General features: G+C 35.9%; 1 protein-coding gene across 1 annotated transcript in view; it reads left to right on the plus strand.

Moving 5' to 3' along the window:
• SIPA1L2 (signal induced proliferation associated 1 like 2) overlaps positions 1-18609 on the plus strand; it is a 124605-nt gene that overhangs the window by 67757 nt on the left and 38239 nt on the right. Inside the window, exons 6-12 of the mRNA XM_072410258.1 lie at positions 450-553; positions 5354-5511; positions 6912-7488; positions 7796-8070; positions 13471-13728; positions 16067-16219; positions 18366-18466. Coding sequence (XP_072266359.1) covers positions 450-553; positions 5354-5511; positions 6912-7488; positions 7796-8070; positions 13471-13728; positions 16067-16219; positions 18366-18466 — 1626 coding nt within the window. The remainder of the gene's footprint in view (positions 1-449; positions 554-5353; positions 5512-6911; positions 7489-7795; positions 8071-13470; positions 13729-16066; positions 16220-18365; positions 18467-18609) is intronic.

The raw sequence follows: 18609 nt of genomic DNA on the forward strand, positions 1-18609 counted from the left end.
GCAGATGTTGCATAGTACATGGTTGTCAGCATTGTCTTTATCTTGTTAGTCAGCAATTTGCCACACCACAGAGTTTTGAATTGAGAGCACTATTTCTATATATATCTATATTGCTGGAACCTTCCCATTGTGAGCTGCAGTGTCTGGGAAGAGGAGCATGTGAGGGACAATTGATCGTAAATGTTCACTGAGCTTCTCTGTAGAGTTAAATAAGCTGCAGCTAAGAAAATATCAGAGGGAGTTTTATGTTATAAAGCTGTGTAAATTTCAAAACTATGTAGAGAGCAATACAATTCCTTATCAGATAATTTCTTTCCTTTTTTGTATTTAGCTGTTTGGAGGTCACAATGAAATTTTAAAAGAAATAAAAAAGTAATACTGCAGAAATGTATTTTACATGTAACATTACATAAATTACAACTCTGATTTAATGATTTTTTTTTCTATAGCTGACTCTACAGGAACACATTCCCTTTATACCACATATAAGGACTATGAACTCATGTTCCATGTCTCTACAATGCTACCATATATGCCCAAAAACAGACAACAGGTATGGTTTTACCTTCTCATTTTGTATAGTTTTGTTCTTCAAACAATCCAAAATATGTTTAGCTGTTTAAAAGGTAATGATTAATGTGTTCACAGGAACTAAAAAAATCTATACAGGTGAATGATAGACAAAGTAACTTTTCCCCAAAAAGAAGGTCTGACCCTTCCTACTTTATCCAAAACTAAAAAGAAAGTTTTGGCTGTATCAAGCTTGCTATGTATTGTGTATTTTGTAAAATCCATTATTTTATTTGGTCTGGTTTAGGACAGTGACATATCATCTACAAATACAAATGCTGCCACCTTTTTTTAAATCTAACATTAGTTTATATAGTACAAGAAAGTGCGCCTGGGTAAGTGAATAAGTAGGAGTGCCAAAATGCTGAGAAACTATCTATGCCGGGTATGTTTTGATATGTTAAAATTTGGATGACTACTTAAGAATAGAAAAACACATTTGGAATAACTTGTCTCAAGATATTAGCATTTGACACTCCTACACCATCACTTACCCAGAAGCATAGAGTGCCTTTACCTGTAAGGCTTTCCTTTCTTATGGCCTGATTCAATCTAGACATGAACCCTTTAAAAAACAATTCAGTCATTTACAACAATGGACAAAACTGAAGTAGAAAGGTTAGATGGGCTGCTGAGGGAATGAATTTAACAACTGTGGTACTTTTGCTGTGAACCTTGAGGATGAATTGCTCCACAGTACCTGCAACTACAGAAGTTAGTGGCTTGTTTTATCTCTCTCTAGATAAAAAAGGTAAAGTGGCAGTACCCTACAGTAAAGGTAACACTTAGTTGTCCTTTCATTTGATTTCATTTGTTGGGGCAGGTCTTTGTACTCTATAGTTGTTTGTAGATCTAGATTGCACAGTTGATATGCAACATGCATATGATGATGAAAATGCATATTTGAAAAGCTATCAAAATGTAAAATTTCTCATTGAATCTGGTTCTTACTAAACATTTCTAACAATACATGATGGTTCCCTGAATACATTATATAGGGTTTTCTGCATTTTAAACATACATATCAGGTGTCAGAATTATTTTTTTTCCCTGTTGAAGCAAATGAATTGCAGTTTGTATTATTGTTGGACTAACTTGTGTTTGTGGGGACACAATGTTTTCTGTGATGGGGTAAATTGGTGATATACGAGACTCGTATTGAGACATATTTCTTTGTAACTGTGTACTACTTTAAAGGCTTCCTTTGCCCATATGTATGTCTGTGTAGAAAAAGGTATAGAGACGAAATCGGCCTGTTACCTTTAATTGCCACATAAAAAATTTTTGGTTTCACACTGAAGTCATGCTGTAGGAAAAGGTCAGTGACATGGGACATGTGCCATGAAACTGCTAGTGATTAGTGTTATTAATGCCCCCTTTACAAATTGATACTTCAACTACTGACTGCACTGGCCTGAGGCTCACATTTGGCTGGGTGGTAGGTTGGGCTCAAAGACTTTAGGTGATAATCCCTTCTTGTGCATTAAAATAGGGTCAACAGTCCTGGCTAAAGAGACAAAGCTGTTTAGAGAACAAAGATGTACAAATAATTCCATCCACAAGATATCCTATGTAATATTTGTCCATACAGATTGAAGTAGAGTGCCCATGTGGGCCCTTCACATCTTGTGCATATGAGTAGTCTTGTGATACATAATGGTTTCTAGTTTGCACCCATATTTTTTTTTTCATCCCAGTTTGGTACTTTTTTGGAGGACTTTGAGACATGGTAATGATTGTTATTATTAATCTCACATTAAATGATCAAAATAACAAAAAAATTAAGTTTGAAATATTGATGACCCAATAAAAAGGGTATTACTTATCATTCTGTGCTGCTAAATGCTTTTTTGGGTAAAGGAAAACACTGTGCTAAAGCCTATTCACAAACCAGTTCTTACCAAGGACCTCAATGTTACTATTGGACACAGTAGAGGTTGGCAGGAAAAACAGAATGGGCAAGCAGAAAATTTACCAAAGTGAAATTTTATCAAAAGTGTCAGTTTCTGTGGAACATTTAGGTTGGCAATTTGTCATCATCAGATTACATTTGACAGCCCTAGGGTGGGGGGACACAGTATTACCTTTTTCTTTCCATGGAAATCTTAAATCCACATTTAATTGTTTGCATTAGAGTTGGTTTATAAAAAATGTATGCAATTTGGTTTCAGAATGGGCTGTCATTTAGTAATCCTGACATGATTAACAGATAATAAAAATATGTGATGAAAAGGATTAGCTCAAAAAAATTGGCTGGGTTAGTACTATGTGAAGCTGCATTATACTATATATTTTATATATTTTTTTATATATATATTTTATTTTATGCTTATAGTTCCACTTTAATGACTTCTTTTCTATCAGTTGTTTTACATTCTTTCAGCATAAGCAGAAAGTTTAGATATTACTCCCCTATGATTTTAGACTCCATAATACTTAAACCCCACCCCGATCACACCGGACCCTATCTCTGATCCTTCTCTGACCCATCTTCCTTACTACATCACTTCAACAGCCTTCCCCACCACCACCATCACTGTACAAAGTCTATTGGAAGCTCTCTTACCTTCTCCATTAACATGCCAGACCTCTCAGCCCTCCAACCTAATGCCATGCCTGTCACCAAACCACACCCTGCTCTGACAACTTTGCCAGCCCCACCCATGTTAGCAACCTCATTTCCAGACCTTGCCACCTAACACCTTGTCATTGCCCTTCCCCCAACCTAATCTACTATCTATACTCTATCTGCTCCCCCTTCTCACTGCCTATCACCATACCTATCACTGCTACTGCCACAACGCCATGTTTTCAACCCCTATGCACTCTCGACACCCACCTCTGATTATTCCTCTAAATATCACCTTCGCCACACAAACCCTCCAAAGTTACCTAACACCACACTGCCCACCCTTTCCTTTTTTTTTTCATCTCCTAACATGGACCAACAAATGAAATCAGGAGCATGTAATTAATAATGTATTTATTGTATAACATAGTGTATAGAATGTAGTGGGCAGGAGTATGTAGTGCAGAACTCAGAATATGATGCAACCTGCAACACAGCATATAAAGTATCTGGAGGAATCTGGATCATGTAACCCATGTAAAGAGACACTTCTTCACTGACCATCAATGTAAAAGGGTATTGTTTTCTCCCTCTTACAACCAATATAATAAACTGTGAACCAATGTAAGGGGCCACCAAATGTATACTTATCACTATAAGACCTTTCACAATGTTGTCAGTGCCAGGAAACAATGCTTATTAGTATCAATTTGGAAAGATGCCTTCCATTGATGAAAGAAGAGACTACCAACTGATGGGTATCAATGTGACAATACCCCTTAAACTGGTATCAGTTATTTACTTACCTGATGTACAGCTCCATGTCCTGCTCTGATTCTCTTGCTGCTGAGTGGCGCCAGTAACTTAACTTAACCTAATCATTCTGCCTGAGACAACATGCATGATGATGGCTGTTGTAGGACATTTTCCCACTAGAGAGGCCAACCTTGAACCTAAGTTCCAGGTAATTTTTAACTTATACTCTGCCAAGCATTATTTTATTATTTTATTATTATTATTTTACACACTTGCCTGGTTCACTTACTAGAAGGAAATAGATCTTACCTATTTTTGAATTCTTAACTACATCATATTGTAGAGTTTATTCATTGTCTGTTACTTCTGCTGAAAAAGTAGTTACCAGATTTAATTGCTGCTTCTTGAGATTTTAAGAGCCTTTAGCAACAAAAGTTGAGAGAAATTTACTTTGACAGGGAGCTTTAGTCTCTGGAGCATTTCAAGGATCTCTATATCTCCTTTCAGACTAAACACAGCAAAACGTTACTTCTATCACACAGTTTTTCTTGTTAGAACAAAGAAAACTACATTTTGTAGACAACCTATAGCATTGGAGCCAATACAAAATAGGAACCTTTTGAATGTCATAATTATTTTATTTCTTTAGAAACACTTAAGAGATGAAAAATTACTGTTGTCGCTACTCCAAATCCAGTATTCTGATGATTTTCTCTAGTTAGTCTTTGCTCCACTGAACTCCTGGGAAGAGTCATTACTAACAGCTCTTTTGGAAAATACCAGTTGCTTGGCTGACATATGTCCCAACTGTTTTGAGTCACTGACCCAGAACAATATCTTGATGTTTCTCTTACTTGTCTGATACGTATACTTATTCCAGGTCTGTGATTTGGAATGCAGAAACTAGAATTTTCAGAAGACCCCCCTATATTTCCATCATGAGAGAACTTCTTGAATTTTTTGTTACATTTTTGTTACTTCTATGAATTATGCATAGGGAAAGGGAAATGTAAAATAAAATGTCATTTTACTGGTTTGTATGGACTCTTGTTGACTCTGTATTGACTCTTTTTATCACATAACCTTGGCTTCTTTACACATAGGAGCTGCTTTACAATACCTTTTAAATGGCATGAATGATCCATCCATATTCAATGATCACCCACAAATGTTTTATTATATTAATTAAATTGGACCCATTAGTAATTATTCATCCTTCTTCTCCTTGAACTGAAACTAATTACCTAAAACATTTGGATATTCTTGTGTAATTTTTTTTCCTTTCAAGTATAAAAAAATCTAACTGAGACTAGTCTGCTAACAATCACTAAAAATCTCCTGAAGTTGCACAAAAGGGGTTTTGGGCAAGTGTTAGCAGATTTGTTTGTTCATTTTAAAGTTGCAGATATTTGATACATTATAATATAAGTGATGCTAATTCTGTTTTTTTTCCCTCAGCTGCTTAGAAAAAGGCACATTGGCAATGATATTGTTACTATTGTCTTCCAAGAACCAGGAGCCTTGCCATTTACTCCAAAAACAATTAGATCCCATTTTCAGCATGTGTTTGTTATTGTAAGAGTCCATAATCCATGTACACAAAATGTGTGTTACAGGTAAGAAACCCACACAAATCTAGTTATTGTTCCTTGTAAAACATATATATGAATAAATTTATGGAACCAGCACGAGTGTGCTTTTTATTACTTTGGCATACATATTAAATATAAAACTGTGAGTGTAAAAGACAAAAAACTCAAGTGTTCTATTTAGAAAGCTTTTATTCACCTAGTTCATTCTTCCATTAAACACTACTATAAAGTCATGTCATTGAACCATTAGTAAGTGGATAAGTACATTTTAACTTAAACAAATAAAAATATTATGGTGCAAAGCCATGCATTTAAAATGTCACCTTTATTGCACTTTTTAATGTACATGCATTTTAGGGATGCAGAACACATAGGGCTTGATTTATGAAAGCTCTCCAGGGCTGGAGAGGATACACTTTCATCAGTGAAGCTGAGTAATTCAGCAAACCTGGAATGGATTTCTTAAAATCATTTGCTAGCATTAGCTAGCAATTGAATCCTGGATCAGGTCCATTTCAGATTTACTGGATCACCCAGCTTCACTGATGAAAACCATTTTATTATACAAATTACAGTATGGAAACAAAAGAGCATATCATATAGGATTCAAATAAAGTTGCAATTGAAAGTCCTGAACATCCAATTGAATATTCATAAGTATATTTTAAAAAACGTCTTGTTTAATACTATAAGTAGATTTCAGGCTTTTCTGCATTTTAGACATAAATCAGACCTGTTTGAGTTGAAAGAAATAGGTTTTTTTTTGCATGTGCAGTAAATATGTAATAGATCAAATGATTTTGATATAGATTGTATTATTGTTTGTGGTAATTCACAGGAGACTAAATATTAGTACTGAATAATTCCCTCCTTATTTATTTTAGTGAGCTAGGAATAGCGACCGGTCTCAGAAGAGAAACAGAAGACAAGTGATGCTGGGACTTCAATTCCCAGAATTACTTGCATCTACAGAACTGCCCAATGCGGAGCCGCATAGACAGAGAGCTGTACCATAGACGCGTGTGATGCCGGGACTGCAGTCCCGGCATTACCCGCGTCTATAGAATTCTGTGGACGCGCGTGATGCCGTGGGCTGGCATCATTAGCTGCAGAAGGCATTGGCGGGCAGGCGGGCCAGATGCCATTCATTTTCCCAAATCCTCAGGGGGCCAAACAAAATGACCTTGCGTGCCAGAGTTTGACACCCCTGGTATAGACCCTGCTATTGAAAAATCAAGAGCACATCCAGGAATAAAGGGTAAAGGACATTCAGGATACCTGGAGGTCCCTTTATTTTCCCTTTAATACAGTTGCAATCAGTATAGCGAAACATCTTTATAATAACTCCTAATTGATATCTGTGCATTTTGTTCATTAAGATGTTGTATACATTTTTTGACATGTGTGTTTTCCTTTATTTGTAGTGTTGCTGTCTCAAGGTCAAAAGATGTTCCACCTTTTGGCCCTCCAATACCCAAAGGTGTGACGTTTCCCAAGTCAGCTGTTTTCAGGGATTTTCTTCTTGCCAAAGTGATCAATGCTGAGAATGCAGCGCACAAGTCAGAAAAATTTCGAGCAATGGCTACAAGAACAAGACAGGAATACTTGAAGGATCTGGCGGAAAACTTTGTTTCCACAGCTACTGTTGACAGTTCTGTAAAATTTAGTTTTATCTCTCTTGGAGCCAAAAAGAAGGAAAAGGTGAAACCAAAAAGAGAGGCCCATTTGTACAGCACAGGTGCCATTGTTTGGAATGTCATCGCCCGGGACTTTGGACTTTCTTCTGACATTGAATGTTTTCTTGGAATATCCAATGAGTATGTTGTCCTTGTTGAGAAAGAATCCAAAAATGTGGTGTTTAATTGCTCTTGTAGGGATGTAATTGGCTGGACATCTGGATTAATGACCATCAAACTATTTTATGAACGAGGGGAATGCATTCTTCTGTCTTCCACAGACAACTGTGCTGAAAATGTTCAAGCCATTGTTCAAAGACTGGAAGTGAGTATATGTATCATGGTATTTTACTACTAAATTGAAGTAAATATTTTTTCCTTTAGATTAACTTTACCTGGTCACTAAAACCTCCTACCTAAAACAAATACCAGCTGAATACATTTAATGATTTTAACTATTTATTTTAAAACTATATTCTGATTTTCAGTCAAAGTTCATAGTTAAGCAATAAATATTTTATGTTGTTTAATAAAAGTTTCAACCACCCTGACCGTTGAAGAAACAACACTCTTAGTCTTCACTTAACACTGGTTAATTAATTGTATATTTATTATTTATGTCTTGTTACTAGATAGTCACTAGAGGCTGTGAAACCAAAGAAATGATATTGAGGAGGAACAGTCTTGGCCAGCTGGGCTTTCATGTAAATTTTGAAGGAATTGTTGCTGATGTGGAACCCTTTGGGTTTGCATGGAAAGCTGGTTTACGGCAAGGGAGCCGTTTGGTTGAGATATGCAAAGTGGCTGTGGCAACTCTGACTCACGAACAAATGATTGACTTTCTCCGTACTTCAGCAACAGTAAAAGTGGTGATTATTCAACCTTTTGAGGATGGCTCACCAAGAAGGTAGTTTTTCATGTCATTACATATTTTTACATTTGATTGTTTTACACTGCTTGCAGTAAAAAAAAAAAAAAACTGGCTTGGACTAGAGCTTCACAATGAATAGCAAACGCACAAACAAACTCCTCTGTGAACTATACACTTTAATCAGTCCCTGTCTCGTAGATTGACAGTTGGTTTCGCTGTTACTTGGTCTCACATCTGTGATGAGTACATGCTCCCAGACCAGATGTTTCAGGAAGTCTCACGGAAAGAGATACAGCAGTGGTCATTTTGTAAAGAAGTAAAAAAAAAAAGGTTTGGAAGCAAAATATCAAATAAATATTTGAAAGTACACATAATAAAACACATCTGAAGGGACAATTAAAAAAGATAGCTAAAAGCTCCTACTTTTTTAGAGAAAAACTAAATTACTGTATGCTTTAAGTACTTAAAGCATACCTGAACCCAAGAACACAAATTAAAGTTTGTTTTTTCCTTTCTTTAGATTGTGGTGAACTTTTAGGACGGGGCTATAGAATGCCTATACCGCTTCTCTTCCCCATAACATGCAAGGAGCTATTTTGTAGTTCATAGAAAAAGCTGGGAACAATGTAACTGATAAGAGTATAACGTAGGGCACAGTAAATTACCACTTAATGATCAGAGAGGATCAATGGGTATTTTGTGATCCTTTGATATTACAAAGAATGTTCAATTGTATATTTTAGGGACTAAAATTGAACAAAAAAAAGTTCATTATTAGGATTATATTCATTCGATAGATAGGAGACACAGCCAGGCACAACTTTTAGAACCCCAGCAAAAGCAACATCCATGTTTTTTACACACACACACATATATATATATTTATATATGTGTGTGTGTGTGTGTGTGTGTGTGTGTATATATATATATATATATATATATATATATACACACACACACACACACAATGTACATATATTTTTTAAGTTAAGGCTTTTCATTTGGTACAACCATGTGAGGCCTTCAAGAGTCACTGTTACTTTTATGCTGCTTTCTAAGTGAAATGACTCAAAAGCTAGTCAAGGTCTTGGACATTCAGCATTTCTTCAGTGTCTGATCAACACATTAAACTGTATATGGTGCCAAGTAAAAAGGGAAAACCTCATGAACAGCATTTTTTAACTGCTTTTTTTCCACTGACCCATATGTTGGCTGTAATTTCTAACAATTTCAGCTATTTCCAACAAAAATTCAATTGCTACAATGACCCTGTGGAATAATGCAAACAGCAGTATAAATATGTTTATATTTGAGTATCTTTTGAAATTAAAAGCAGGTAGAAAATGGTCATGTATATGCCAGCATGACAAGCCATGTTTTGACTTTATGCAAACGAAGCGTGCAAATTGTTAGAATGTTTGCTGCAAGACATAAAGAGACAGAATCACTTGGTCTTTGCCAGGAAACACTGAAAACAGGCATTCATTTGGCTATTTCAGTTTTTTCAGATTATGATCTAATTTTTATGCCACTGGTGACAACTAATATTACTGGCAGATAAATAAAGTAATATACCAAATTGTCAGTAATAAGCAAAGTCCAAGAAAAAGCAGTGGCTGGGGAAGATCCAAGCATAGTTCCTCAAGAGGCAATGTTCTAGCTGAAAGTGGGTTTATAAACCTAAGACAAGATCATGGAAGACAAACAAACTGTATTACAGAAAGTAAAACAAAACCAGAAAATTAAACTATAAAAGATTACAATGTGCAAATAAACCTTTTTGCCTGTGTTGGACAAACTTTATGGTTGCAACTAATCATGTTAGTTAGAGGTGCAGGTGCATATTCTAGAACGGGGTCGGCAAACTACGGCCTTTAGGCCAGATACGGCCTAGCCGGTAGTTTGTTCTGGCCTAACGCCCCCCCGGGCCGAACCGGCCCGATGCCAGGGAACGCTAGGAACTGCCAGAGCCGCTGAAGCCCTGGAGCTGCCGGAGCTCCGGTGCTGCCCCCTTGCAGATGCTTCCCTATTTACCGTGGCTGGTGTTGATACTTCCGCCGGAGCGGTAAATAGGGAAAGCTATGCATACAATGCAATGCATACGGAGGAGAGGCATTTCACTTCAGGGTGCGTTCCCTGGTGGTGGATAGAGCCATTAGGGCGGGTCCGGCCTAGTGTGCTCCCACCCACCCCAATAAATGGCCTAGTGGCCATTTCTATGCTTTGAATCTCTGTTTTATTTTAAAATCTAATCAATTGCAGTGGTAATGCCTGCTGTCTTCAAGAATGGAGCCAAAGGATATCAGCAAGGTTTTTTAATCTTGTGTTTTAAATAAAAGTTAAAACCGTTGTATTTGCTAGATGTTTAATGACAGAATATTCTATCATAAACTGCAGCATTAAAACTAGTGGTTCAAGGAGCTCATCCTAAATATAGCATTATTTATTTTTACAAAAATGTAGTCAGGGCACCGGAAGTTAATTTCATCATGAAGAAATTGAAGTCACATTATCATAGCTGTCACTGAAAATGTCACATCTTCCCTCTCACTTATTCTCAACAAATATTTGTTAAGAGATAAAGTGCCATGGTGATTCATAGCATTAGTTGGTAAAATAAAACTGTGACATTAGGAAGGTGTGAATTCTCCGATCTGCAATTGCAATGCCAGACTGTGTTACTGTGTTCATCTTCTGGTGATTTTTTTTTTTGTTCTACAATTAAAAATGAAAACATGACTTTTGAATTACAATTTACAATAGCAATTTTTAACCATATACACATATAAGGAAGTAATACAAATGAGAACTTAACTAAAGCCAAACTGGAAGCAGATATAAAAAAACACAAAGGAAAATTGTTTTAAATTTATTATATAATTCACTTCAGACTATAAGAGCAAGAAACAGATTAGGGAGCCAATCAGCTGTGCTATTTTGGCCATACATTAACAAGGGACATGCTAATTGTAAAGAAAGTGTCCAGTGTTTAGGCACAGGTATGTAATCTGTGTACAATACCAAAATCAAATTAGCTAAGATATTTTAGAGAAAATAAATACAAAAATATGCTAAGTAGACCACACAAAATCTCTTTTGATAAAATTAACATGTGAATACAATTTTTAGAGATTTTCTTATTATAAAATTGCATACAAAAGAAAAAGGAAACATAACATAAAAAAATAAATAAATAGCGCACCTAAATTGTAATTTGGTGGGTATGGGAAGAAGTTGTCTTTCAAATAATATACCATTGAATGAACAAAATTGGCAAATAGCAATTTATGTGAAGCCTTTGATTCTTTTTAATTAGTCTTCCTGTCACTTGATGTTGGAGGTACTGTAATACTTTCATATAACATCAGTAACATTATATGTTGCTAATGTTGTCATGTGTAAAAACATGCGCAAAATAGTACATGCTTTTAAAGATAAAGTCCTACCATTTTGGCCTCTTAGATTGGCCATAATTTTATCGAAACTTTAATTGATCTAATAAAATATAGAATCTAAAGAACTTGATCATTCTCTTAAATAGTTATGCCCGGAAATCTCTGGATTTAGGGCATAAACATGAGATGTTGGCTTTGGTTAAGATTAATGCTGTCACTATGTTGATAGTAGTGTACTACAAGGGATTGGGACAAACATGGTTGACATCAAGGGAATCTACATTGTTTATAGAACATGGAATCATATAAAATCATGTATAAGTCATTTAAATAAAGCTATTGTATGACACATTGCAAGATAATGGAACAATGGCTGCTAAACTCATAAATCAAATATATGGCAGCGTCAAAAAAACAAAAAAAACAACAGTGATCAAATCTGAAAACCCTTTAAGATGCCTCTCACATTTACTCATCTTACATCTACCTACTCATCAAGACCTTGGCTGGTAGTTTTCATCTTTACCTTCTTTGTGTATTAGTCAATGGGCCTGATTTATTTAAGTTCTCCAAGACTGGAGAGGATACACCTTCATCAGTGAAGCTGGTTTGCTGGATCACCCAGCTTCACTGAAAAAAAATAATTCTTGGAGAGCTTTAATAAATCAGGCCCATTGACTAATACACAAAGGAGGTAAAGATGAAAACTACCAGCCAAGAGGATACTAGCAATACCTCATAGTTCTGCCCAGAGGGATATGGGAGAACCATTACTGTAAGGAAATCGTTCTACCAGACTTGAATCTTTAAACAGGACTACAACATTTTTGTGGGGTAAAAATGTAAGGGGATAATGTAGAGGGGAACCAAGAGCATATTTTTTTCATGATAAAATAGTTATTGTTACTGTGATAGTTTATGTGTCTGTGTTTTTCCTTCCTGCAAATATATCTGTGAACCATGAAAATGTGTGTTTAACATAGAATTCATTAATATTTATAAATATGTTATATCCATACAGGCATGCAAATAAAGCCCCCGTGACAAATGATTTTTTGAAGTTAAAGCACATGCTTTGGCCACACTATTGCTCCAAACTCCCATGTGCAGGACCACATGTGGTTGAGCTTAGCAGTCTTGGCTAACGGACATGTTTTTCAGTAATTGCTATGGAAAGGCAGGTGTCTTTGTGTGCATAATAGACTTGGCACCAGCATAAACATACCCCATTCAAAAAAACATTAAAGAACTAGAGTAAAACACATCATTTAACAGATGAGAACAATATGCATGTTGTGCTGGAAAAGAAAATGTGTCCTGCATAATTTTAGGTGTGTTCCAGGCCATTCAAAATGATAGAATTTAACACAAGGAATATGCTTTTTTGAGCATGCATGCGTTAAGGCAACAACCAGTGTGTACTGGCCCTTTGCCAGGCATGGGAAGATGTGAAGGCAACATGCCTGTGATTTTTGATACATCAGAATGTGTGTTAATATTCTATGTAAAACACGTGTTTTATTTGCTGTACTACAAACACATGGTAGCACAGGTACTGCTATAGCACCCTGACACACTAATACAACATACTGGGGCATACTTGTCTTGTAACATATGTGAGCCATCTGTGCATTCTGGCGCAGTATGTTAGTAACAAAATGTGGCATGTTCCATTTTAGGTGTTCTGTGACCTATTTGCATGAGTTTACTGCTTAATGCAGTTCATGCAAGGTACACCAAAATGCACAATATACACTCATGTGTTAGGCCAAAGCATCAGTGTGGACCTTATTCAGGCCTATTGAGTTTCCTCATCCAACAAAAACTTCACAATTTGTACTACTTGATGTTTGTTTATAGGAGGGACTGCTTTGATGAGACATTTCTAGACCTTTGAGCATTTTGAGTATAGAAAATTAACATTTTTTGTGATATAGAAATTAGGCTACAGTGCTAACTATACACTTTTTAAGCATTTTATAAGAGGAATGAATTTTAAGGTCGCTTTAAAAATTTTTACTTTTATATTTTATTCATATAGGGGTTTTTCAGAACTATGTCGAATGCCAGTGGTGGAATATAAAGTTGACACTGAAGGCACGCCATGTGAATATAAAACTCCCTTCAGACGCAATACTACCTGGCACCGTGTACAGACTCCAGTCGGTCAGCTTAATTCTTGTGCCTCCCCAGTTTTAGGAAGCAATGACAGGCTGCAGTGCCAGCAGTTTCTACAACAATCACAGGCTGGTATTCCTCGAAGCACATCCTTTGGCAGGAAGATGTCAGATAGTACAAGGTAATGTTTATTCAGTGTTGACTTAATAAATGTTTTTCACCCAGTTATTTTAATAAAACTGCATTTATGAGAACTCATGCATTTTCAAGTAAACCAGACTTACAGTTTTATTTTATTTAAATCATTTTACTGAAATGTCCAGTGAATCAAACCAAACTACGAAGATGTAATAAATTGCAGCTTACTGGTGACTGCACTTTTCGGATACAGGTTCACACGGATGTAGAAGATCGCGGCACGGTTCCCAAATGCAACATGGCCACGCGGTTATTCTTTAATTCTTTGAAAAAAAAAATCTTTAGTCCTCTCTTCTTATTAGCATATATATTTTTAAATGATGCATTTGTTAAAATGGAAAGATGAAATGGCTTCCTGTTGTAAGATTTTAACATTTTTTCATTGTATTTTATTTATAGGGATACAGTGTTGTCACTTTAACAACAGGAAATATATTGAGACTGCAGAACATCTTATTAAGAAGATGTTGAATTGGGCAGGGCTGGTAATACTGCTTGAAATTTTGGTCCAACAGTAGCAGGAAACAGGAAAGTAGCGTAAAGGTAGATTTGCTGGCCCTATACAATCTTGATACAAGAGTCTTTGTATCAAGTAACAAATGTTTCTGCTGCCAGGGAACCCTGTTATGTCATGAACTATGTGAGACCATAAATTTTCTATGTCAGGCAATTAGAAATGTCCATTGATGGACATACAAACACTGGAGAATTTTATTTAACATAAACAATGGAAATCAGCGTTGGCACCAAGGTACATGGCAATAAAATCATTTGATGTTTTGGGCAACCAGCTACAGACCTTCTGTTTTGTATTATAAGGTATCCATAGCCCCACACTAGAAGCTGAGAAAAAAAGAGTTGGGGCAGATTACACGTGGCATAAAAGTATGAGAGATTCATTGCAATAAATTCAGGTTAAGAGGCTTGTTTAAACAGAGCCTGTGCCCACTTACCCTATACACTACACACGTAGGGCACAGTGCCCAAAAATACCCCCTTTTGAATCATACAATCATCCAAAATAAACATCATTCCCATCTAAATATGCATATTACTAACAGGCTATATTTGAAATGACTGATCACTGATAATTTCCATATTATAGAAAAAGAGAGGGATAGAAATAGGGGGGGGGGGGGGAGGGGAGAGGGACATGGCATTGCAAAAGCAGCTGATAAGCACTAGAGAGAGTTCCCCGAACGGGGCCTGTGGCCACACACACTAATTCTACCTGTGACAGAGGACGCACAAAATTGGATGGTAGTGGTAGGGAGCCGAGAAAATTATGCAATTGTAAACTGCGCCATACATCCAACTCGGGAAGATCGTGAGCAGCTGACAGATCAGAAATCAAAAATACCCCTTAACTCCTGTATTGTAAGAGTATCACACACAGCAATAAGGCCTCATCATTCTTTAAACAGGTATTCTTCATCACCTAATGCAAAGTTTAGATGTAAAATCCCGAAGAATACAGTTTGATTATGTCTCGATATAAGGGCAAAGCAGGTATTTCCATATGCAGGGATCTCCAAGGCTTTCCAGTTATGTTAGCCAGACTGCCATTGCTTTTCCCATATTTCCAGAGGAAGAGATGTGATTAAATATACTACACATGTATTCTGGTAGAACAGCAGCATTTATCACAAAGCAGTAAAAAATGAACAAAAGTAGATTATATCACAGATTGTAGCCTGAGAGAGCATAAAGTGGATTAAATTGCCTACTCATTTTGAAATGTGCAGATATCTGCAGGGAAAACTGTCTACTGTAATGAGCTTTTCTTTTACATTCTGGAGAATGTTTGTACATTTGTGGTAAATCTCCAGATTTCATGGATACAAAAACAGGTAAAATGTACTGAACATTCCTGGCAGTGCATTATTATTCTACTGAGTTTACCAACAAAAGCCAGATATCTAATTGAGGACTTGTGTGCAATATTTCTAAATGTGGTGTTGCTCATTTATTGGTCATATATATTTCCTGATATTTATTTGTGATCGGAAACCTTAATTTTTGTGCTAAATAGTGGAAATATCTTATCCAGCTTATCCAGAGGACTGATGACTGATAAATGTCCTGATTTCTCTATATTGCGTCATCAATGCTTGTTGACTAACCTTTACTGACCAGATAATATTTTGCTTTTCACACAAACTGTTGTTTTGTCTAAATTATTTGTGATACAGCTTCAGGTATTTTATCTTTGCCATACAAATTTATAGATTCATATATCTAAGGGTACCTAATATCGAAGGGTAACTATCACGGATAGTGTAGCCACTAATAAGTCTGTGTTTGTTTTCTAATGAATACAGACCAATTCAAGATATGGAAAGTCCACAAATATCCCAGAGTCCTGTTGCTGATCCAAATCAGCATTACAGAGGTTCACCAAGTAACCAGTCTTCCTCCAGTGACCCAGGGCCTGTTGCAAGTGTTCAGTGGAGACATCATATAGGATTTGATGGGTAATATGTTTTACCACGTTGGTTTGTGATTGTGTACTTCCTTGCTTATGTGTTATATATACTCTGTTTTTTTAACTTTATTTATTTTTTGTATTTATTTTTAGTTCTTTAGTTTATAACACTATAGAAGCAACTATTACACAAAAACTTCTTTGTACATTTTATCTTTAATTATTTAAAAACACTGTGCCTTGGCTCTAAAGAGAAGTTCTAAACTTTAAATGACCCTGAATATTATAAGATGTTAGAATATTGTTCTCTTTCAGAAAGTCCGGAGTACAAGCCAGCTGTTTCTGCTCCCAGTGGAAACTGTTGTTTCATGTCTTTGTTGTGACTTAACCACCTAATTAGCATGCAGTCTTGCTCTAAGCTTTAATTTACTAAGGATTCTTGTACCAGTCCTTGGATCTAAGCTGTTGACATTCAACCAGTTTAAATTATATATGCACATGCTCGCCTGCAGATGTTTATATACATACTTTCTTGCATGTTTGTCTTCCATGGGAGCATATAATGACATGTTCACATGGTAGTATACTTGCTAAGACTGGGCTGCCACTAAAAAACCCATAGTCACACTATAGGCAAATAGGAACATTTCCACTCTGGTAGCTGGCATTTTATCATAATAATACATTTCAAGTGAATGTTACTAGCGAATGTATTGCCACTATATATATATTATTATAATATATTAAGGTAGATCTTATCAGTGTCAATTTAGAAAATGGCTTTTAATGGGCATTCATGATAACACTATATTACTTAATTGTTATAATGAAAGAGCTGTAAATTTCATTTTTTTCCTTTTATAATTCCTATATATTCCTATTTAATTCCATGATTACCGTATTATTTACAGTGAGCATAGGTGCATTAATAAAGTGAATATTCCACTCCTTTAGTAAATCAATTCAATTTAGTTTATTGGCAAGGATTCATGTGACTGATTTAACAGAGTTTATTAGTTTACATCAAAATCAGTCCCATCCTTATCTGTCTAGCTATTGTTCTGCCCATGTTCTCCCCAACCAGCCACAATTTGCCATGCTCACATCCTGGATTTACATATCCTCTATGTGGCCCACATTCTGCTCAAGCTTAGTCCACTCGTTTCCTTGTTTACAACTCTGCCATCTCCCTTTTACCTTACTGTGGTCAGTTCCCAGCTCTGCTTACCAGCCAACTGTCACTTCTGTCTCTCTTTCCACCTGACCACATAATATCTGATCAGCCATAATGTTGCCTCTTTGGCCAATAATGCATCTTGAAAAAAGTTCTGTTACCAAACTCAGAACTTTTTGCACTCTGTGTCGTGAGATCCCACCCCTCTTTAACTAGTGGACTCATTCTGTGAGATTTTTTTACTCAGTAGGTTAATTTAGGTTACTCAGTAGGAGTGTATTTATGTGATGAAAAATTCCTCTTTGATGTGCGCCTAAACTCAATGTACTGTGCAACCCAAGGTGGTCACCAAGTCATGTTTGGGGACTGGCTTATATTCCTTTATTTGGATGATCTCTAGTTCATTCCCCTGTGTACTTGTTTTGTTTTAATGTTACAGGACACCAAGAACATACTGCTGCTTTTTTTTTTTTTTTTTAACATTCTTTATTTTTATTTTATGCTGCTTTTTTTTAACTTTGCTGAATTTATAACAGAACAACAACGTGATTCAGAGATCACACACAAACTTAACATACAAGAGTATCATGGAGCTCTGGTAATAGATATATCCATTAAGTAACAGAAGTATTTTAGTTTGTGCAAAAACTGCAGTGTAGTACTATTATATCCCACTGAAAAACCTTTATCATTTATATAGATGTGTCAAGTCAAAATATCCTATCAGCCTAAATGTATGACATTCTCCCTCTCACATTGTTTAAATGTGTGCCCTCCTAATGGCACAGTGTTAGATGTCTTCCAGCGGTCATAATACTGAATACATATATAAATGATGCCGTAAAATGCGATCAGTAAAGTCACTAAGTTGCATAAATTATGTAAAAGATATTACCTCTGTCTGCATATGAATACCCTACAACATATTGCATTAAAATTGTTTGTTTTATTGGTCCCTTCTCTTGCCTGTACCTCTGTGTATACTTATTTTAAATATTCTTTATATTTTTATTTTGCTTAGGTGCCAGTCACCAATATTACATGAAAATCAAGAATATTCTGCTACAGACTGTGAAATGATTGGAGATTGTGAAGAGAATGTGGATGCCATTAAACATTCTGGTAATGGCATTTAAAGTTTAATGTAAAGCTTCATGTAAATGTATAAATTATCTTTTAGTGTTAATATATTTCTGCAGCGCTGCACATTTTGAGAATGTTTCTTTTGGTGGGAGTAACCTTAAAGTATAAAGAGGGCGTGTAAG

Source organism: Pyxicephalus adspersus, chromosome 4 (genome assembly GCF_032062135.1).
Source record: "Pyxicephalus adspersus chromosome 4, UCB_Pads_2.0, whole genome shotgun sequence".
NCBI classification, from domain to species: Eukaryota; Metazoa; Chordata; class Amphibia; order Anura; family Pyxicephalidae; genus Pyxicephalus; species Pyxicephalus adspersus.